This window comes from Melopsittacus undulatus, chromosome 4, assembly GCF_012275295.1.
Source record: "Melopsittacus undulatus isolate bMelUnd1 chromosome 4, bMelUnd1.mat.Z, whole genome shotgun sequence".
Classification (NCBI taxonomy): domain Eukaryota; kingdom Metazoa; phylum Chordata; class Aves; order Psittaciformes; family Psittaculidae; genus Melopsittacus; species Melopsittacus undulatus.
In genome coordinates, this window is record NC_047530.1 from 91905125 (window position 1) to 91929809 (window position 24685).

At 41.1% G+C, this 24685-nt stretch overlaps 1 protein-coding gene across 2 annotated transcripts in view; it reads right to left on the bottom strand.

The window, feature by feature from the left end:
* LOC101868605 (E3 ubiquitin-protein ligase MARCH8) overlaps positions 1-24685 on the bottom strand; it is a 98266-nt gene that overhangs the window by 14441 nt on the left and 59140 nt on the right. For both annotated transcript variants that reach the window (XM_034062390.1, XM_013130269.3), the window contains exon 3: positions 8800-8850. In XM_034062390.1, coding sequence (XP_033918281.1) covers positions 8800-8850 — 51 coding nt within the window. The remainder of the gene's footprint in view (positions 1-8799; positions 8851-24685) is intronic.

Consider the following 24685-nt stretch of genomic DNA (forward strand, 5'->3'; position numbering starts at 1 on the left):
AGTTAACATACCTGGAACGGCACCACAAAGTAGAACACCAAAATGTTAGAGGAAGCTACACCCCACCCTTGTTTTAAGCTAATGTAAGCTGTGGCTACCAACAAAAGCCATGGCTCAATGGTTCAATGGCTTTTGCCAAGTCTCTCAGTCCATCCTCCTTTCCTGCTCATGAAACTATTAACAGAGCTGCCTTGCAAATCAGATTAGGATAGCAAGGTGAGGTAAAGCTAACCACTTCTTTTACTAAGCTTGTTCAATGTCAGTCACTTCCCTAGCTTCAGCGTCAAGAGGACCATCAGTTGGCTAGCACAATGAGTCTCTAATACAGAGCCACAACTTGATGAGGATAGAAGAGCATAGCAAAATGCAAGCTGCTGCCAAGAGCCCAAGAAGTTTGCCAGTTCTAGAAGCAGAGGTGCATGCAACTGATGCTGGCCACTCCACACAGTTTTCCTGGTTTAATGACTGAGGTACAGAAACTATCAGGCAGAGAAGTGCCATAGTAAAGAAGGAACATGGGCAGCCTTGGCCAGAACAGGACAAAGAGGCAATGTGACAGGAGAATGCAACACAGAGGTGGATCCAGCTAGGCTGGAGCTCTGATGTTGGTCCCATGCAATACTCAGCTCTGATGAGGCTGCGAAAATAAGCAATCAAAGCCTTCCACACTCTGTAGCTTCTGGCATACACACCATCCTTAACGCCCCAGCAGCACTTCTGGCTGAACTGGCTACTTACGATGGCATCAGCAGTTCTAAAGCACTCCTTGCCATAGGAGGTTTCTGGCACACACATTATGTGATGGGTATTCTAAGCCTTGACAGCCTGAATTCAACTCTTCTAACACCAGAATCACTTGCTGAATCTCTGTAGACTTCCATGGAATATCACCTCCAGTGACAAGCTTTGTAGCTATGTGCTAGTCAGTTATCCTGTAAAACCTGACTGGTTGCCTAAAATAGCTCAGGACTAAAGGTCAATAGTTAGTTAATTGTGTATATTGGCATTCCCACCTAATGCAATTCAGTGAGGTCACAGTACAGCCTTCTGCACTGGTGTTTAGATAACCAGTGATTCTGAAGATAGCAAACCTTGGAAGCATTCTGGAGGACTGCCATCAAGAAGATATATTTACACATATATATATATCCATCTTTTATATATATATACAAATGTATGTGTGTATATATATATATATATACATATATATATATGCACACACATGTGTGCTGCCATAGCTGGTTGTTCTCATTCTGCCCCTACTCCATGAACAGTGTGATCTGTTAGTGAAAGAACGCAGCCTTTTCTGATTAGCTACTTGTGATTACATGCTGCACACTAAAGAATCAAAAAAGCCCACCCTGCCTTAGAAAATAAAGTCATCTTTGAAGTGAGCCATAGTGAACACGTTAGTGACTTTGGTGTACTCCACAATAACCTGCTTATTTGAGATGGCACTTCTTGGTATAGTTGCTGTCGTCTCACTCTCTGTTGTGCTTCAGTACTAGCAATTATATCTTATTTTAAAGAATAGAGCCTGTCACATTCTAAAAAACTTATTATTCATTAAAGCTAAGAACTTAGAAACAACTTTACTCCAGAAGAATACCTCCACTGATTGAAAGTCTGAAGGAAGCAAAGAAAGGTTTTCCCCCACACCTGCTAATTTCATCATTTCTAGGTGCCACATAGAATAGAACCAATACTATGGTCCTACTGTTTGTGCTACAAATGCACCTAGAAGTCCCAGCTAAGGACCTGGAACTAACATGCTAAGCACTATACATATTTAATAATACAGCAAACCTTTCCTCTTGGCAGACAAAGAATTAGAGAAAAGAAGCACAGTTTAAAGTCTTTTACTCAAGAGGAACTGCAGCACAAAGAGCTTTGGAGAAATACAAATTTAGCGATACAGCAAGAAGCCAAACACTCCACAGCCCAAATTTCAACCTGGCATTTTGATTAAGGGTTTGTCTTTATTTTACACTGCGATGAACCCATTTCAAATGCTTTTCTGCTTGGCAAAATAAATATATAAAATAAGAGAGCAGTAAAAATCCTGAAAGGTAGCTAGCTGCACCTGATGCTTAAAGATGTCTCAAGCACCACTAGACCACTGCAGCAGTTTCTGTCTGCCTCTGTTCCCCATAAGAACCACAGGAGCACAGTGATGGTCTTCTCACTGAGCCAACTCAAATCACCACCTGTCCCCTGGCAGTTAGAGGCACAACTAACCATAGTAGGTGTTAGCTAAGTGGAGACATCTCCCATCACTGCTCCAGAGCTGTCCTGTCCCAGGCACACCAGTTTTCGAGGCCTGCTACCTTTAATATTCCCCCAAACCCCCAGACCCTGTAATCTCCCTGAACTGTGATGCTTTTTCAGCACCAAGATCACAGTGCTGCTATCTGCAATTTGGCCACTGGGACTTCTGTTTGGATCAGATTTGTCTCTCCTGGTATTAACACATCACAACGTGGCAGCACCACGGGGGAAAGGCAGAATCAGAGGGATGGTTATCACACCCTGTGTTTTCGAAGAACTCTTTGCCAGAGAGCTATTTTCTCTCTCACTCACAGATCCTATTTAAATGTGTGCAAGAAGGCAAGGCTGCTGCTAGACATGGAAATGGCTGGCATTTATCTTGCATCCTACATCTTCAGAGGCAGCATAAGCCCGAGGCTCTGCTCCCCATTTAGCTTACACCACAGAAACCAAGACCAACCACCCCATGCCTGTTCCTTTGGCAGGATCTGGGTACAGACAGTGATTTGGGAAAGAAAACAAGTGATGGGTGCCTTGTGAGAAAAGGCACCAAGCACCACTGCAAGGGCCTCCACAGCCAAGCCAGCTACTCTTCAGACAGGGAGAGGTCACCGACAAAGAGACCCAGGGAACCTGCCTCTCTTTGTGCCATACCTTCCCAATTCACCTCCCCTCTCTCTGTCAGTGGCAAAATCCCTTTGCTCCAGCCCTGTCTCACTCACAGTGGCAAAATTCAGTTCTGTCTGCTGTGTTGAGAAGTCCTGAGTTTGGGCTGAAGACAGGCAGGGGGATGTTCATTAAACCCAAGGGACACATATAATTTCTCTCGAGCCACTGCAGAATAAATGCAATTGCCTGGCTCCAGCTGTCCACCAGGCTGCAACATATTTGTGTTCTTATGCTTTCAGCAGGTGCTGTATTCCATGTACACACTGGCTATGGCTCCACTGAAGTGCACTGCAGCTAGAAAGTCTCCAAAGCTCACCTGTGGAACAGACCTGGCTGTTCCACTACATGCATGCCAAAGGAGGGTTCTGGCTGAACTAGCACACCCAAGCAGCAGTGCAATGAGACCAATCCCCCGTGCTGAGTCTACTAACTTGACCCATGAGACAGCCAAATCAGGCCACCTATAGACAGACTGGATGTTGTGAAAGGCAGACAGCCCTGCTGACAGGCTGGTTTTGAAAGCTTTTCTCAAATATGGCAGGATCAAATATCAGTAACTTCTCTTCTCTGCTAAATTCTTCCTACCAGAATTGTGCCAATTTGATTTCCAGCACATATTAAAATCAAGTGTCTTCAGCTGGGATAAATCAGCATTATTAGAATGGAGAGTGGTTAACAAGTCTGGGGGGGAACAATCAAAAAAGAAAAAATGATTACATGGCAGAGAGGCATCTGAAACTTTCATGACCACTGACTCCACCATACAATTTTGGCAACAATTCAATAAGAACCAGCAGTCAGCTTCCAGAAGAACTTTGTTCCACACTTTATATAAGGTATATGACTATAATTAGCATTATGTCTAGAAACCAGAAGCGGAGCTGAAGTTAGCTTCCCTTCATTCTTCCTAAGAAAATTTAAACGAGGATTCTGGCAGGAGCTTTCCCTAGATACACCAGAGCCAAAGCTGCTACAGAAAGAATCTCTCCGTATGCAATTCAACCTTCCTATAGCACAGGATTAATGTTGACTAAACCCAGTAGCAATTGCACAGGTACTGCAGAAGAAAAAAAACAGCAAAATAGACCTCTCACTTTAAAATCTTCCTTAAAATACCTTGAATTGACTGTGGGGACAAATGAGGAAAGGAAACACCTGAAGGTTTGTCCTTCACAGGGTACCATCATACCTATATGAAGTAAGAATCCAGTCCCAGTAGAGGGGATTTATCACAGCACAGGGAGAAAATCACACTCCCTATGAACACAACTGCACCATGCTCCAGCATGACATTACTTGCTCTTGTGGGCAGGGAAAAGAGCATACCTTAATCTTCACCCTATACAATTTTTCCTGTCTTTTCCTTTCCCCAACAGCTCAGTAGAAGAAATTTTTATTTTTTTAAGTAGCTTCTCTTTTCCTACCCCCGGGCTCATGCACCTGAACAGAACACTTCCAAGCAGCAGTTCCGTTCCGTGAACCTTGGTCATCTGATAGACTAAAGGACAGCTAAGCTCTGTGACTGAAAAACCTGGACTGCTTTTCTACAGACGAACACTCACTGAATCCATCAAAGCTCCAGGCAACAGTGGACGTGTGTATTCATATGCTTTCCTAAATCTGTTCCAAGCTGATGAACAGCCTAAATGGATTTTAAATTTCATAGCAAGCTTAGGCTACCACTTTGCATTTGCACTGGCTGCCATTCAGCCTAAGAATAATTTAGTACTTTACAGTGTGCTTCTGCTCCAAAGAAAAAACAGTACAGAAAAGACAAAGCATTTAAATTTTTGAAGGAATGCACTTTTAATTCCTTTGCTGTGATCCCAGTACTAGCATTTTCAAAGCTTACCCCTTAGAGGGCCATAAAAATAAGAGTACAAAATGGTTCCCCACTACTCTAAAATCAGCCCTCTGGAACAATCAGATGACCAGAACAGCAAACAGATGACCTTGAAGAGGTTTCCACACATCACATGACAGTTTCAGACTATATTAGACACTTTAAAGCTAAACAATATCACTAATTTGAGGATAACTGTTTGCAGAGCCACCTCCTTAGTGACCTTGTTTAATCTGCTTGCAAGCACAATTCCTTTATCTAAGAGCAGAGGGCATGAATTACCACCACTGTGAAAATCCCTTTTTCAGTTGCTTTTGGTGACCAGCTGTGTTTCAGGGTCAATTTCATCTACGTTTAGACAATGAAGCTTCTATAAAGCTCAATTATTTATCTGTTTGGCTTGTATGATGCACTTACCAGTGAATGGTGGCTTCTTGGGAAAAATGCTGGCTTAAGGTAAATAGTTGAGATGTGTAGCTGGGCTACATACCCCTGTGCCAATACGGAGTGTTTCAATCAGCACCACTGTGATTCAACAGGGTAAGCTGGGAATTGGGCTGTGTCCCCTTCCCATGAGTAGATCAAGTCAACCTGCCTTCAACTTCATTAATTTTTTTAAATTTCAAAACAAACATAGAAAAGATTCCAAAAATTCAAGCATTTCATGTGGAGCAAATTTAAAAGGAATGTTTGAAGTATACACACCAAAACAGCAAGGAAAGGCCTGGAGACATGCCACATCCCCCAGTGTGCAACAGACTGCACAAAACCCAATAGCACCATATGAAGATCCTCCTACATCTTATTCTCTACTTCTTTTTCTGCTGCTTCTGGCCTCCATCCCATGCCAAGTATTCAGGTGACTGTTTCTTCTTGGCCTGGTCACATGTACTAGCATCTCTCCAGCCTCTCTTAGCATCTGCCTCTTGGAGAACTGCCCTTTTTGCCCCTTCCTCCCAAGGGACGGCTCCACCTGGCCCAAACACTTATGTTCTGTTTGGAAAGACCCTGCTACCTCTACCAGCTGATTCCATTTTCAGTGGCACCATCTGTCTGCCTCCCTCCTTGACCACCTTCAGCCCTAAGGCATTGCTCTCTTTGGTCACACCAAGTAACACAGCATCCTCTCTTGGCTAGAGGCTGAGTTCTGACTCAATCCTCTCCACCCATATTGCACTGTGCAACTGAGAGCAGTGGAAAGATACACAGTAATAATCACAGCGGGTTCATAATGACATATCAGCACCAGAAAGGCTTTGATCAAGTATCAGTGCCAAGCATTTGTAGCAGATTTGCAACAATGGTATGCTGTGAGCTAGATTTAGGTGGAAAAATAATAGCTGAATGTGGCATTTGCAGGAAGCGCGATCATTACTTCTGTACACCACCCCCACCCCCCCACCCCCGATATCTGGAAATGCAGCATATAACTGATGAAACTCAATTTTGGTTAAATAGCTCTTCTTAGAATGGTGTACTATCAACAAGCTCTGTGGGTTTCAGAAAGGGCTACACAGGCAGCCAAGTATTTCCATACTATTTCCTTTACATGTATTCAATCTGCCTTATTGGCTAGGATATTATACTATTCTAAACAAAAATATAGGGCACTTTCTTATTAGACCTCAGAGCTGATGAAAATTTTTCCATGTACTTAAGCTTCCGTGCAACATCCCACTACTGTAACTACTATAATTGGTTTTGTCCTACAAATTGCTTGCAACAGCTAACCCACCTGTAGACTGCAAAATTGTTGCAGCTTAGCACTGAGCTGCCTGGATGTACAAAGCAGCATTTTGTATGAGACAAAGCAAGGGACTGATATTACTGATAGGATCTCTACCTCTTGCCCTTGTTAGAAACTATCTCCAGAGCGGTGTAGGTTCAAGGAATGGGTCAGACACAGAGGCATCAGAGGAGCCCCAGAACATCAATACCTCTGGGAAGCTCATGTTTGCAATCAAAACATCTTACCCATTGACAAAACTTACTTTTGCTCCCTCTGAGATCTTTAGCTTTTGCAATGCACAGCAATCATGTTGAACGTTTCAGTGTATCAAGATGAGTGTAAATATTGAGGTCTCACTTGGCAGCACTCCCAGGGAGAGCTTTGCCAGAGTGCAAGGACCTCACCATTGCACTGCCACACTACTAGTTCCCAATGAATTAAGAACGAACTGTGCAGCTTCATCTGGGTACCAAATGCTGCTGTCAAAAGGCTTCTTGTGCTGAATTTCAGACACCCTGGGAAAAGTAAACTTAATGATAAACCACCATCTCTGCTGGACAATGCCTGAAAACCCAATGAGAGATCCCTCAGAGCCAGTGTAAGAAAGAACAGGCACAGTACCATCTTAGAGAAGCACAGATGAGAAATTATACTCACACGTATTTATTTCACATGCTTTTCTGTGAATGCCCATTTTCTGATGCTGAATAGAAAATACAATCTCACATCACTCCACCTTCTGTTTGGTCAATACCTTGCGCATTGGACAGTTGCCCAGCTCATTATTTAAGACACCCAGTGTCGTGGTTTAAGCCCAGCCTTATCTTGCCTTTCTGCTCCAAAATGAAAGTTGTCTGTGCCCATATAAACCATAAATAAACTTCAACCACTGTTTCCTCTGCTGGAGACAGGCATGAATAGCTTCCTATATCCTTAAGTGCCCAGAATAGAAAGAGGGACTTGAGCTTGTCACAGGCATATGATTTAGTCTCTCATTAAAAGCCAGTATTACCAGCAACACCAACTGTGGCAATGAAGAGTTGAGGCTTGTGCACCACAGAAAAAGAAACTGGTCAATCAGTACAGCTTGCTTGCATGAAGGCTTTAAACAGCTGTCCTTGTGTAAGCAAAAAGGCATTAGGTTTCCACCTAACTAAAAATCTCATCTATGGTAATGCAGGAGTAAAGTTTGTCTTGTAATAAGTTATCTGGGACAGAAGATACTTTTTCCCTAACTGCATAACAAACCCATTGTGCTTTTGATGTGTCCACTGGCTATACTGAAGTGCGCCTGTATACTGAATGGGTAGAGCATTATGAATCACTTACAAGATACAGGCCTGTAATAGCAAACATTTAAAAATACTTACACAGTCATGCCTTGGCAGCAATGGATTTTATGGTTCTAACAATAATTCAGTGTTGAAATGACAATATAATAACAAGCACGCCTCCAATACATATTACTGGATGCAAGGCTACACATATCTTACAGAGAACAAGTCCAGAGGAGGGCCACGAGGATGATCAGGGGACTGGAGCACCTACCGTATGAAGGCAGGCTGATAAAGTTGGGGCTGTTCTGCCTGGAGAAGAGAAGGCTGCGTGGAGACCTCTTAGCAGCCTTCCAGTGTCTGAAGGGGGTCTATAGGGATGCTAGGGAGGGACTATTCATTAGGGACTGTAGCGATAGGACAAGGGGTAATGGGTTAAAACTTAAACAGGGGAAGTTTAGGTTGGATATAAGGAAGAATTTCTTTACTGTGAGGGTGGTGAGGCACTGGAATGGGCTGTCCAGGGAAGCTGTGAATGCTTCATCCCTGGCGGTGTTCAGCGCCAGGTTGGACAGAGCCTTGGGTGACCATGGTTTAGTGTGAGGTGTCCCTGCCCATGACAAAGGGGTTGGAACTAGGTGATCTTAAGGTCCTTTCCAACGCTAACAATTCTATGATTACATCAGATAACTGATGGTATAAGAGAACATACTTGAGTGATGTTTTTGGAGCAGTTTTCTCCCCAGGATAAGATCTCAGGCATTTGCCATCTATCTTGCTCCTACCAAGCTAAGAAGGCTGACAGTGTGAAAGAGAAAACCTACTGTAGTTTCCATTTCATTTGACCTGTAAAGAGTATCTACAAACTACCAGAGTTCTGTTTCAGAAGCAGCTATCAATAACAGACAGGCATAAGAAGCATTTTTCATCACCACATATATTACCCCAGTTTTGAAATGAAAGAAATCCCAGTATCCCCAAGTTTATCAAAGACTGAGTTATATCGAGGAACATACCTTTGAAATGTTACTAGAGCGGCTCACGGAATGCCCCAAAGCCTTCTCATTCTGAAAGAGGAAGAATAGGATCGCTGTTAGCAACAGTGATCAGCAGCAACAAATCAGAGTTATGAAGAGATTTTAAAGCTGGTATTAGAAATGAAATTCCACAGAGAAAGACTTACAGCTGCTGCTTTTAAGGATGTTGCTTCTACTGACATGAACCTGATTTATGCTAATCACTAAATTGCTGTGTTTGCTTAACAAGATATTACCTTGCAGAAAATCACACAGGCAAGACAAAGTGAGAAATACTAGAACAATGATTTACTCTCTCTAGGAATACTGCAAACCCTTTTCTCAGATGAAGCAGATATGCTTCATCTATATCTAAAGGCAAACATCCAACCACTAAAACTGAAAGTACTTGCTTAAAGAAAAACAGAAGTATCACAGTGATGTCCAGAAACAATTGTGAATAACCACATGCACGCCATTTCAGGAGACAAAGCAGAATTACAGAGGAACATCCTATTTACCAGAGGACTCAGAATTAAACTGGAAGATGAAAATGCAGAAGATGCAATTCTCAAAACTGGCATCACTGATGACTGTATCTGTTACTCACTTCACAGTGTGCACACTGTGACTAGTAAGGATGACAATCTTATCTCCTACCAAAATAAACTGTAAGTTTCACCTAGGTATTTCATTCTTTAAGGGTTTCTGGTTTCTGAACATCAGTTTATCATATGTGTAAATGGACAAAATTTACATCTGGGATCAGATTATCACTGGGAAGAGCCTAGAAATTGCTCTGCAAAAACTTTTTTTCTTTCCTAAGGAAATATTACAAACAGGGCAAGTCATCACATTTGGTTACAGATCAGTACATATGTTCTTTTAAGTCTGGGTGGGAAGCCAGCATACATATTGGTTTGAGATTAAAACCTTCTGAAAAAAAGGGTAAATTTACTACTTTCTCCTATGGGCTCTATGCTGGATAAGAGATTCTAGAAGTGCATCTTTTCATCTGGGATTTTAGGAGCCAAACGTTTTCACCTTTATTCCTGAATATTAACAAATGGGGACATAAAGAACCCCAAACCCCTTAATAGTCAATTGCTGTTACTCCTAGAACAGCCTTGGGCATAGCACACTGATTTCAGACCTCCTGCCTATGGTTTGTTGCAGTTCAAGTGACCTTCAATGACTGAAGCCTGCACCAAGTCAGACCAGCTGGCTGGGTACCTAGCCACACACACACTTTGAGATCCATGCACTCTCATACACTTCTTTGTATAACACATGCCCAGAGCAACTTCAGAGCTTTGTGCTGAGAAAAAGCAAGGCAAAAAACTTCAGCATGTGGTTACAAAAGCAGGCTGTCCTTGCCTTATATATATATATAAATATATTTAAATATATGTATATATATAAATACTGGTTGTCTCTCAGCACAGTCCCAGGCACTGCCTCAGCTGACAGATATAAATTGTACTTCCTCTCTTAAAAATTTGAAGAAGCAAATATAGTGTTCTGAAAACCTCTGTATGTAGGAGTTTGAATACCCAGAAAACAGTAAATTAATATTTCAGAAGAACAGAGGAGAAGCAACCAGGGGACCCCTACCAATTTTGAAAATATAAGCTTTTGTTACATAGGTAACAGTGCTCCTGGAAGAGAAATAAACAGGTAAAGACATCAAAAATATGGACATGAGGCTTATGTGAAGTTAACATTGGATGGAACTGCTGCCAGAACCACTCAGGCTACGAACTAACTCTAACCATAAGAGAAGGACCTAGCTGATTTCATCAAAGGCAGTGCAACTATAGCAACAGGGGAAAAAAAAGATCATTGAAGCTACATAAGTCAGAATGAAGAAAAATGGGTCAGAGACGTGTTCTCAAGCTATGATGATAAGAGACCAACACAAGCTGGCAAGCACAAAGACCTGTCATTGCCTGTATGTGGGGTGTGGGGGGAAGCAGTCTGTGCTTGGCCTTCTATGGACATGTAGAAGGTAAACACATCAAGACTATGTGGGAGAGTGGTACCCATGGCCAAGAAATCTGCCTGAATCAACACATACAACTCCACACAGGGGCCAAGCCTGAAATTCAGCCATAGGTGTCAAAGACTTCTAGGTGAAATTCCTAAAGACAAAAATAAAAAGAGCAGAGGTTTCTTCACATTAACTCAACACTCCCCAAATACTGCTGTCTAGCTGAGGAAGCAGCCTGCAAGGGAGCATGACTGAACTTACACAGGCACCTGTGTTGAAAAGGATGCAGTAAAATTCAATAAGCACAAACAGGCTGGAGGACAAGACCTATATTTGCACAGCATGGTAAATGATGCAGAACAAACATACTTTTAGCTGTGCCACAGAAACTAGTCTTTCTGCCTCTGCTCCCAGAACTGATTTTATCTGATGGATGCCAGGAGTCTCGAAGAGACAGATGCTCATATTATCTTTATTGATCTACTGTTGGAAACACACCTATCAAAGGTTTCAGTCAGTAGATGACTATGAACAGCTGCTTTTGTTATTGAAATAGTGATCATTTTTAAACAAAATGTGGTCTTGAAATACATTCCCTTAAGGATTACAGAATGCACACAAACATGTAATTAGTAACCGTGATATTCCTAAAGGACTCCTAGCCACCTAAGTGCTCTTTCACATCTCAGTTTCTTTATCACACAAAGCTGGCACATCAGTAAGATGAACTGGAAAGTCACTACAGCTTTAGCCCAGGTTGGCCAAAATCTGCGCTTTAAAGAGCTACTTACACTAAGCAGGAAAAGCATCAACTCAGCCATATTTTTATGGAGTAACAACTGATCCCATAGCCACTACCAGATCCAACAGGGACTTGCAAATAATGCACACAGTTTTCAGTCTGGTTGGCCTGTCAACTACCAAGCAGCCCCATCATCCAGATAAAATTGCTTCAGCCCTTGGACACCAACTGACCCTGTCTTAGTCTGTCTTTTTATCGAGGACATTTTCTGCAACAGCTGCTCCAAGTCTCAGTTTTGTATATGCATACTTCAAAAAGTGTTGATCTGAAAAGAAATAAACAACTGAACTGTGCTGTGCAACAGTAATTTCCAGTTCACTTTGACTACACAAGCAGCACCCCTGCTGAAGAAAAGACAGTCCTTTCTTTTCAGCTCCTTGTAGAGGACCAAAAAAAAATTTATTTAGTTTTTTAATCCTTAAACAACAACAGGAACATCTCTCAGTAATACAGTTCATGAAGCCCAGCTGTGCTGCTTAATTCTCTTTTACAAATAAAATAACAAACATCTATTCTTCAGGAAAAAGCACCATGAAAGCTATTAAATAGAGTCAGTGCTTGCTGGTGTTTCCCATGCTGATATACTGAGGATGCTGTTATATTTTCCAGTCATTATGATATAAAAGTGCTGTAAGCCATGGAAGGACTCCTGGGATAGGTAGATTTTAATGACAGGCACAGTTACTAAGTGAGGAACAAATAAACATTATTTTAAAGGCAAACAAACAAAAGCTCACTTTTCATACTTCATTCATCACCACTACATTCATCCTGGGATCTTTTATCAATTATTCACAAATTAACACTGACATTGAAATGACAATGCTAAGCTTGTATTACAGTACTATTACTACCCAACAAATAAATGTCTTCAGAGATGTTTTCTAGTATGTTCCATTGCACAGTATGACATATTCTAGTTGGGTAATTACAGCTTCAAACAATCTCTTCTTCCCTCTTGCAAAAGCATTAGCGTTTGCACTTGAATGAAAGGTCAAGACAAATGCAACATCCGCCAGCATGAACCATACAATTACCACTAGTTAAAGCAAGTGTCACTCTACTTTAGCCAATCAGTCTGTTTGTAAGGGATAACTGGAATTCTACTTTTCAAAATCATCCTACTCAACTAAAACCACTTGGTAGACACTTTAAAGAAAAAATCTAGATAGGCAAAATTTACAAGTGCAACTTGTAACTTCTCAGCCACTCACTGCCAGCTGCTGCTCTGACTTTCCCATCAGAGCCCAGCTCTAGGAAAATGAAGAGGAAGGCATAAGCAGGGAAATGACTGAAAACCAGAAAAACTGCTACCCCTTCCTACGGTGACATGTTTCTCTAAACTTTGGATGCACTTGCTTTCAACCATCCAAATCCCCCTCCCAACTTCACAGAATCACGGAATCCCAAGGGTTGGAAGGGACCTCAAAAGATCATCTAGTCCAACCCCCCCTGCAAGAGCAGGGTAACCTAGAGTACATCACACAGGAACTTGTCCAGGCAGGCCTTGAATATCTCCAACGTAGGAGACTCCACTACCTCCCTGGGCAACCTGTTCCAGTGCTCTGTCACTCTTACAGTAAAGAAGTTCTTCCTGATGTTCACAGGGAATCTCCTATGCTCCAGTTTACACCCATTGCTCCTTGTCCTATCAGTGGATATCACTGAAAAAAACCTAGCTCCATCATCCTGACACCCACCCTTTACATATTTGTAAACACTGATGAGGTCACCCCTCAGTCTCCTCCAAGCTAAAGACCCAGCTCCCTCAGCCTCTCCTCATAAGGGAGGTGTTCCACTCCCTTATTCGCTTTCCTTTTCTATCTCTCCCTTGAATTGCTCCTTTCAGTGAGTGACAGAGCTGCCTCCTTCCTTCAGCAGTTGCTTCAGCTGACATCTCCTTTCCTGCAGGGCTCTTCATCTTGCCTTCTCCACCTTGCTGGCTCATTTTCCCTTCTGCCACCATTTCTTGGTTACTTTTGCAGGACCACCTCTGACTTCTCAGTTCAGAGATCTAGAAACTGACACTTCCCTCCCGTTCTCCCTTTTACCTCAATCTTTCATATTCAGAATTTACATTTATTTTACTGTTGCTTCCCTACCAGAAGATATCCATTTCCACTAAGCACAACAGCTGTGTAACTTATATAGCCAAACCCAGAAGACTTGTGAACCCCAAACCACCAGTTCCTATCACATGAGCCAGAAGGAGGGTCCCCACTCACTGATGCTCTTGTGCACTTACAAATACCAATGTACCATGATGACCCTTCTTCAAACTCAGCTGTAGAACTAATGCAGCCTCAGCAAGTGGGGATCCTAAAGAAATGCAACTTGGATGTTCTTGCCAGGATGGAAAAGGGAAAGTTTCCAGGTAAAATAGTTTTGTGTTTCCAACACAGTGGTTTTCAGTCAATAAGGCAGGTAAATACAACACAACAAAGGAAGCAGTCTTATAACTTGTGTAGCCTTCTTCTGGATATACCCCTGACTACCACCTATGTTCAGTCCTAAAGTACAGCTAATACTAAATCCATCTTTATCTCTGCTCATAGACCTGGAGATGTTGTTACTACAATGCCCCAGCTGCAGATCCCTACAAGGTAAGTATTAACGCCTCAGCCCAACAGAGATACAGTTAAAACAAATCAGGGCAGACTGGCTAGGGCACTGCCTACTTGTGGTTTTCTGTGTGGAATCTGAAAGCCATTTTAATCTCATTTTGTGCATTACAATTGCATTTTACAATGATATACTAAGCACAAGATCAATATCTAGTAAAGTCACTTACTGTTATCAACAAGTGGCACAGGCACCATTTCAACAAAGTCTTCTGGGTTAATAGTTACTTTCCTTAATAAAAAACTTTGCAGAAGAGAATGGATTAGTAATTGCTCCCATTCATACAGCAATTCTCCTTCTTAGATCTTATGGGAATTACAGAACGGGAGACAAAACACTGTTGCTTGAAATGGTGAGGTGCTGAAGGACGGCTGAAAAGCAAAGCAGCAAGTTAGGAGTGAAACTCCAGTTGTCCCATCAAGTCCCATAACCAGATCGTGAATGCACAGTTGTTCTACAGACATGCAGCCATATACACCCAGGTATTATTTCAGGTTTCATAACTGTATCAGATTTCCTAGCAACCTCTTTTCAGAATTTCTGCTAATCTTGTCCTGCAACCATATACCTCAACAGTAGGAAATAGAAAGAACATGTGCTTTTAGTCTGGGGAGAGGGGTGCTTGTTGTTCACAATATTGGCATATGCACTTAAATTGTCTGAAATAAGTAGAATGAAAGAAATGGGAGAAGGCTTTGTGGATTATTTTCTTCATCTGTCAAAACCAATGGATTGTTAAATTACAAAAGCTTTGTCAGCACTAATCTTGTGATTGACAGAACACAACATTTAATTACTTCAGTAGGAAATGGTATTTTGTATCATATCAACTGAATATGGCCTTTATTTGGCAGTCATCAGGTTATCATGGAAGAGCAACAGATTTACTAACAGCTTAAAAAAACAGTGCATGGCAAATTTTTTAAACCTTGCTCATTTCAAATTTTGTCTATAAAACATGATTAAATATCATCAAAGTTTCATCAATGATTTTTGCATGCAGCTAGAAGAAGAATGGCATATAATCAAAGAGCCATAATGACATCTATACCTTGCATCTCCGCTCTTGTGCAGTATTTATCCCTGGATACTGGAAAACAAGGTGGGGGGGGGGGGGGTGGGGGAGTGGGTGGTGGTGGTGATGGAAATCACACCACCTATTTCCTTCTTTGCCTTCCTGTAGCCCCAGTATAAATATTGAAAAAGGAATTCAAATAATCTGCCCCATCCATCTAGCTCAGTATTTTCTGTTCTTGGATGATCCCACTTGATTTTCTCAGACAAGCAATTCACAAATGAGTGCAGAAACCCAATATAAGATTTCAGATCTTCCATCATGGTGGAAAATCTGTAGCAAGTTCACTGGTGATTACTCAGCTCACTAACTTGCTCATTCATGTTCACTTCAAGCCACTTCACATAGGGAGAGACAAACTCAGAAAAACAACCTGAAGGCAAAAAACAAGGCTGGAAGTAAAACATTGGAGAATTAACAAGCTTTGTTCCAGGTGCTGAACTTACAGCTGTGCCTGGAAACATCAGCAACAGAAATAAAATCATGAGATCATGTATCTTTAACTGGAAAGAAAAAAACAACAAAAGCAAGACTACAGACAGAATGGCTTTAATGACAGACTTCAAGGAATTCAAAACATAGGCTCCTTCAGGGGTTTGGGAAGGGAAGTCAAGGAGTCTAACAGATCACAGACAAGAACTGTAAATGAGAGGAAATTCAAAGAACAAGGTAAACACAGCAGAATGTTGTAGTTAAGTAAGAATCTCTGCCTCGCTGTGTCTGCACCACAATGTGGTCAGAATACAATGCGCTTCATTGTCCCACCTGCCTTGTTAATAGCTCTCAGAGCTCACATGGATGTGCCTGATAGTATGTAAACCTGACAGGCATGCAGATATGGTCCAACTGTGCATAAGTCCTTACTCATTGTGTACTGATGTGTGCTTAGCCTTGCCAGGTCTGGTCTTAATGAGCACATGGGATACAATGCTTGGAGCCATTCTTGAGTACAACCATACAGTGGATAAGGTAAGGAAAGCATTCTCTTCAAAAATACCCTTTTCTCCATGGCTTTGTTCGCCAGACTTTTTCAACATACCATTTTCTGGTTTTTGCATAGCTTTGCTTTACATCTGAAGGCTCCACAAAGTGCATCTGATTATGGATAAACTGCATCTCTAGCTGTCATTTCAAGATGGAGATCTTCCCTCTTTAATTGTCTGAGCTAGAAGATGACATGAAAGCCTTCCTCTTCCTGAGCTGAGGCTGCCCCACTTTGAAAAGCAAATTTTAATTTCTGCATAAGACTGTCAGTCTGATACATTTCACTAAAATGACATTCATTTGCACACTTACTACCATTCACATGCTAAATGCCCCATTTTTAACAAAGAAAGTAGACTGCAAAGTTTGGCATCCAACATGTTTTAAGGATGTTCTTATCTTGCTGTTGCCAGACAACCCGCCTGAAATGGATGCATGCCTTTATGTGATGTAATACATAAAAATGAATCCTTCCCTCAGGGATCAAATTACATAAACTACAAAAGACATGATCCAAAAATATACACCTTTCTTGATAATGGAAGCAGGATGCATTAGCCTTACCTGTGTGGCAGCAAAAAGCCTATGTCAAGCAATTTCACATATTTACAGCAGAGATAGAAAGATACAAAGAGAGGAAGCCAGCAATTATAAACAGATTAAGATAAATAACATTCTATCTTTTTTGAAGTAACTGCACTTAATGCAACTGCTGGAATTCTCATGGTACACTACACATGTCAATATGCCAAAGCAATTGACTATTTTAAACATTCACAGATTAAAAAACCCTCTAGGTAACCGGCAATTTGGAATTTCTCAAGCTGCCAACAGATGCAGGAAGCCCACAGCTCAGATGAACTCTCCGAAGAGCTGGCCTTTCTCAGTGTCTACATGACTTCACAGGTTCGATTGCTTACTGTGAGACCAGGCTGTGTGCTAGCACACACTTCTTAGGCAGGGTGGCAGGGAGCTATGTGGTTTGTGCATCATTCACAACTCGGATGTGACGCACATGCTTAGATCACTGCCTCTGCTCAGCTAAGAAGGTCCATAAAGCCTCTCTGGTTTCCAACTCATATTATACCATCAACGTATACTGTTAAAAAAGTGACTCACAGAATCATCTCCTAGCCAAGAATACAAAGGCTTCCTGAATCTGAAAACCGATTCAAAACAATACTAGAAAACTGGTTACTTCCAAAACCAAACTTGATAGTTTGAGTTGCTTCTATTTTGCTCAAGGATTTTATCTCATTTTTATCCTATTTCTTTTCCTCCCTTTCCATTTTAAGATATTATGACTGCTTGTTAACTTATTTCTGACTGCATAGACTGTAAAGGCAAACAATATTCCCTACAGCAATCACAGAAGTCGCTTCCAAAATCATTCTGGGAAAGCATTCAGGACATTTCTGGTAACATTTAAAATGATGTTGCCAAAAGCACATGAGAGAACAAAATGCTCTCAAAAGAGCACTTGTTGGTATCAGACCTGTTTAGTAATACCTACTCAGTACAGACCAGCTTGGTTTTGACTGAAATTTCATTGTCCCATTTTTATCACTTTGCAAAATATTATGACCAGCAGCATTTCAAACTTCCTTAGTGTTAAATGACTGCACAAACTTAGGTAAAGAACTGGGCTCTACAGACCCTATTGAAGGCAAACACTGGTTAGACTAAGATCCTTGTAAAATTCCAACCTATGATGCTCTGGACAGCTTTAAGCACATCACATTTCTTAGGACCATTGTTTGTAAGCTCAGAGAACACACAAAGAATAATATTTTAAAAAAGCAATACATCCAACTATCCTTACAGAAATAAACCAACACTACTTAAGGAAACACTTCTTTAGGAGGAAAGATGATTCATAGCTAAGAGAAAAGATACTCTTCATTTAAAGGGTAGTGCATTTAAAACTTCAGAACAAGAATCTTTCAAAGCATAAATCTACTACTAAAAATATATATTAAGTAACTGTTCAGAGTTTCTGGCTAATTATCCAGGAAATTCACATGTCAATCAACTACTTACCCCAAGTCACTTAAAGAGCATGCATGTGTGAATGCACACACTTATATACATAAAGTTCTTTAATAAAAAACCCTACCTAAAGCATATGCACAGCCAGCTACCCTCCCTTTCTCCAAAACACAACTCTTGATACCAGAAACAAAGGAAAGAAACTCTCTAGGTGTAGGAGGCTACTCTAAGCAGTAAGCCAAGAACATTTTGTCAGGGAAGCACAGCTGGTCTCACCTGAGGCCTCACCTGAGGCTTTAGGATGCAGCCAACTAGCGCAGGTCCAGAAAAGTCTACATGGGGCAATGCAGAAGAATACTGGGGACAGTATCATTCATGAGCACTCACTGTGCTGTCAGCATTCTGCACTGTTGGTGCTGTGAACATTTCAAGTCATTATACTAGTAGAGTACCAGTGTATGGCAAGAACCTGGTAAGGCTGTGCTTTGAAACACCTGGCTACATCGCCAGCCTGCTATGCTATTGCTGAGCACCCCCTTCCACAGCACAGCCCTGCTAAGTCCTTTTTGCAATCATGTATTTCTGGGTTTTCTGCAAAATTCAGGTCTGAATATTGCTCACTCCTGTGTGAGCAATAGTAACTCAAGATGGCCATATCTTACTGACAACACAATTCCATGATTTGCACAGTGTAAAAGCTGCGGAAGCCTCTTCACTTTAATAAAAAGGATTTAACACACAATAAACGTATTTGGTTTTTAGTTTAAGAATTCATAGTCATTAACTTCATTTCCATATTTGGGGTGTTGCACTTGAAATATCAACATAAGAACAGAACTAAGGGTGCAAGAGTCACAGATACTTGGGACTTGGGTTACAGAAACCAGCAGAGAAGGGGTGTGCTGAGAAATACTGCATTCTTCAATCTCAAGCAGATATTCTGGCACTCACTCAGAGGATGTTTAGGACCTGTTACTCATAGGTGAAAATCCTGCTGATTCTGGTTACCTTCCAATCATGCAGCAGGAGCAGGGAAACTACAGCACCACACATCACAGACATCCAAGGGAAGAAAAATGAAAATGCAGGGAAAGTAAAGGATAGAAGCAGAATTTTAATGTGTTCCATTAGTCTTTCCTGTATATCACTCATTAAGTGGGTCCCTGATACAGGAGGAGGATAAGAATTCAGCATCTATCTTCAAGTCTGTTAACACCACCTAAATTCATGTCTAACACCTGATGCTATCTAGTTTACCAATATTGATTACTGGTCTATGTTAACACCATGTTCCCACCTTCTTTGTTATGTCTATCACAACAGCATATGCCTACAAATGAAAACCGATTAAAGAAATCTTTTTGGTGGAAAGCAAGTGCTCAGAAGACTGAGATTCTCCACATTCCTGATAGTTTTCCTACTCTCAGAGTGGATAACACAACACAGGAGGCTGACAGGATGAAAACAAAATCCTACAGGAGATTTATGTTTGTTTAGGAAGGTCACTTCAACTATTTTATTTACAGAAGTGATTGAAGAAAAAGAGATGGCATGGCCATAAAGAGTAAGAGGAAAGTCTTCCACAGTGGCACTGAAAGCAAAATGGTCCCTATTCTGTAGGGAATATATTTTCTAGTTCTGTATTCTGCAACACTATTTCTTGAATAGGAGACTGTATCAGATCTTTTCTCTCTTCACAATGCAGCAGCATTCAACAAAGCAAACAAGGAGAAGGAATGGGTGGAATACTGAAACCGTATCAAAACCAGTGGTAGGTCAACAGCTTTTGCATACGGTCGCTAGAGGTTAAATCCCAGCTTTATGTAAGACAAGGGAAATTCTACCACTAATGTCAGTCAGGCCAGTTTAGCCTCTGTTAATAAGAGATGCTGCAGAAATACAAAGAATGTAACAACAGACGAATGGGGTGATCAACAGTAAGACAAATTTTTATATGAAAACAGCTGAAGCAACAGATTATTAAAAGTGAAAGTAAGCAAATAATGTCAAGTGAAGAAAAGCAGCATGACTTTACAGTTGTGTTTCGCACGTTCAGAACACCAGGAAGCAGATTCAAACCAGCTACTGCAGGCTAAGACACACAGACTTGGATGAATTATTTCCTGGAGGAAGCAATAAACCAACACTCCACAGTGGTCCCACCAAATGCAACAAGAAATGTCTGCAGTCTCAGGAAGGCTCATACTGAGCCACTGATCACATCCTGATCTGAAAAAAAAAGTATTTCAGTAACTACAGCTGGTATTAGGCACACTGTTGCAGATTGGGACCTAAAGTAGTTTTAAAATACTGATTTCCTTAAAGTGTGAGAAGCAGAGAAGAAACTGCAGTAAAACATGTGTTTGCCTTTGCAAACACAAATCTACATTTACTTCGTGTTCAGCAGAGAGAGGGAGGAGCACTTCTAAAGTACTCCTGTGCAAGAAGGGACTGTTGTGCAATGCTGTCATGGTTTACGCCCAGCCGGCAACTAAGGACCATGCAGCCACTCACTCATTCCCCCTGTTCTGGTGTGATGGGGAGGAGAACTGGAAAAAGTTAAAACCTGTGAGCTAAGAACAGTTTAATAACTGAAGTAAATAATAACAATACTATCACTGCTACTATTAATAATGATGAAAAGGAGAGGGAGAAATGAGTAAAACCCAAGAAAGACAAATGATTCACAATATAATTGCCCACCACCTGCTGACTGATCCTCCAGTTTATCAGGAGGCCAGCTTCACCCAGTTTATATACTGAGCATGATGTACTATGATATGGAATATCCCTTTGGCTAGTATGGGTCAGCTGTCCTGGTTGTGCTCCCTTCTCAACTTCTGCGCCTTCTTACTGGAAGAACATGAGTAACTGAAAAGTCCTTGACTTAGGGTAAACACTACTTAGCAACACTAAAACATCAGTGTTTTACCAACAATGTCCTCATATTAAAGCCAAACCACAGCACTGTGGCCAGCTACTAAGGAAAAAAATAACTCTATCCCAGATGAAACCAGAACAAGTGCTAACACTGAGCTGCATTGGCTAAATAATGGATGAGTCCAATGACCTAATACAGTAAGACAGTCAACCTGAAGGCCAACAAACAGTAAATGCAAAGTAGAACTTTCATTTCATTTTATTTTGTTTTGTTTTTTTTTGAGCATGTGGTGTAAATATGGAGTTTGGTGCTAAGAGCACCCCTAATCACCACTCCTGGTCAGGGCAGCTGTAGCTGAAAAAGGGATGTTCTGTGTAGGCAGCCTCGTTTCCCATCACTGTAATCCTAAAATCATCAGATTACAGTGGAATACTCTTTGAGGCAATTGAGGGTGACTAGCAAAACCTACCAGCTGAAGAAAAACCTTCCAGAAGAGCACTGCTCTTCACCCAGTTGGAAAACTTCAGTCTAATAAGGAGGTTGAGGTTTTTGTGTATCTGAAGGAGCTGAATGCCAGCAGCTGCGTAAGAACTAAATTTACCACCGCAGTCCCAGGAACGCCTGCATTTTGTCCTAAAATAAAATCTCTGGTCCATTAGCCTATTGGAATAGAAGCTTTTCCTTCCACTTAACTGTAGACATTTACTCATTCTTTTTGCATCTCTCATGTTCCAGTTCCAGTAAAATCCTGCTTGGTTTCAGAGTTTTTTAAGAAAGCATGCATACACATCAGCTCAAAAGTACTAATAATATGCAAGTAGTATGAAACAATTCACTTCACTGGGTCCCTTTGCCTCTTGCATTTATTCCTATGAAACAGAAAATGAAATGCAGCTGTCAACAGTGCTGGCTGACCTACTGGGGACTGTACTGCATTCCTGCACACGCGCTGACATAGCATTTTCTAAAGTTTATTTGCCAGGGGAAAGGGTTATAAATAAGTCTCATATTCACAGTAAATCTCCTGCCCTTCATTCCCTAGAGCTTTGAGCAAGGGCGGTTTTGTGTCACAGGAAATTGCATCAAAGTTTTTAGAAAAAGTGTATTAGCTTATACAATCTGCTTTTGTCAAACTGCCTTTAAATTGACCTCCACCAAAGCTAGATTTAAAAAGCTCAGTGCTCTACACATTCATTATCTCTGCAGCTGTTTTCTTTTATTAAAATACAATTTGTATTTTTTTAACTAATTTTTTAAAAGCCAGAAAATACTACTAAATGATCACTTCTGTATAGCTTCTGAAAATACATCTAGTTCTCTATGGAGGCTGCTTTCTCTTAGGCTCTACACTAGTAACTGAGTGAGAAGGTGTAGCAATAAAAGAGGGGCTTCACCATGGGCTCTAGAATCCAGCAGAGAAGATTCACTTAAAGAGTAGGGTCCTCAGTTTGCGAGCTTTTATGCCTGGGCATCACACTGAAAATATCTGCTGATCCTGTCACACCAAGGTTCTGATCCAGAACTTGAACTTCCCAGTCTACATACCCCATCCCCCAAATTTATTCCTGATTTCTCTTAGCTTTGAAAATACAAAAGATAAAATTATCCCTAAACACTATCCTTAGTTTTAAAGGAGCCTTTCAGAAAATAAATAACATGTATGCATTCTCTGTAAAATAAAATAGATGATTTTGTCAGATAAGTACTCTGGGGAAAGTCAGGAGTGCAGGGGAAGGATTAGCCACTGCTGAACTGCATCTTGCAGCACAGGCAGTGGGACTGATGAAACTGAAGTAGCACGGGATAAGGATGCAATCTGTAAGAACAACTGGATTGTACTCCAAAATACGGAGTCTTAAAAGCATGAGGACTCAAACCAGAACATCCTGGTCCACATTTAGACTCCCGTATGCTGGAGATTCACAAATTGGGATTTTCAGTACAGACATTTACCAAAGATGCGCAAGACCAATGTAATTTTCCAAGGAAAAAACTAAGGGTTAAATATGGTTTATACCATGTATTTTGCATTTTAACCCTCTACTTCCCTGCCAGCATACCATACATAAGTGATTTGTTTTAAGGAAGTTGAAATGTCCCTGTGTTTTCACAGGCATCCAGGAGGAAATTCATTGCTGGGATTAAATAATTTATGTTAGGCAAGACCTGAGGCTGGAGAACAGGGATTTCTGCAACAAAATGAGAAAAAAGCACCATGAACAATGGGAACTTACCCACAGGAAAATGGAGGAAGGACTGGTGCTTGTAAAGGGTAATCACTTAAAAACTGATCAAAAGATACAGTTCATCTGTAGTTATGATAGACTGATTTTTAATAATCGTCAAAATAGGGAGATGGGGATATTTAAATATAAGGTCTGGCAAAAAAGCCTGTGACTCCTTGGATATGTTCCTTATACACTTCAAGTAAGCTTATCTTGCAAACTCTTCACAACACATGGAAAGGAAGAAAACATCTCTCTAGTGAAAGCAGCTGGACAAACCTCTTTCAGTCATTTAAAACTCAAAGCTATAAAAACTCAAAAGTAGTGAAATCAGCAGTCTTATCCTGCAGGTAAGAACAAAGTAGCACAGCAGAGAGGTAAATTAGAAAAGCAAGCATCCAAAGGCACTAGCGTCCAGTTCTCTATGAACATTCAAAAAATTTAATAACTTTTTTGCAAGGTTCTTTAATACTATCTGGTGCTAGTACCCTGGAGGACAGAAGGGGTGACATCAAAAAGAGGATACGAAATTGCAAGAACCTTTCTTAACATAAACATGCATACGGGTAACACACAAATCACCACTGAACATAAACCTGTACCACAGGATTGAAACTTCAGCACACAACAAACATGCTTTTTGTATAGCATCTGTCCTCCAAAACAGTTTTCTCTCTCCAGAGGGAAATACTGCACTTGTGCAGTGCTGAAAAGCACTAGGGAGTAGCTCAGAATAAGAGCTGACTGAGAGAATATGTAAGATAAACTGTCAGAGGGACACAATCAGGCCAGTTTGCAATTTACAGTCTCTCACAAAACTCGCTTCTGGAAACTGACATCAGTATCCTGAAGCAGACAAATGTGGCCATCACTTGGCAGAGGAGAAACCTGAGTCACAGGGAAGTTACGCTGCCCTGAGTGAAATTCACCCTTACTTGTCCTACTCTTACATGCGGTGTTGCTCAGTGTCACAGCCAGCAGCTGTGTCCTCTTACAGGCACATGGATGAACAGCACATGTGGTTTGCACAGGATGAGTTTTATGTAGAGTGAAGCCGTGCCAAAGCAAGGAGAATATAATTCAGATCTCCCTTCCATTTTTCTCATAGAATATACATATCCCAGCTGAATCTTATCAGGGCATTAGCTTTCATATGGCGTATCAAGACTTTGGGATCTGCCTCCTGGAGCCCATCACCTGGCAAAGCACTAACTATACCTTAGTAAGTCCTTCCTCCAAGACAGAAGAACAGTCTCATTCACCCCACCAATCTTCCCCTCTGAAACTTTTCTATTTGTCCTCACCATTTGTAAATGTA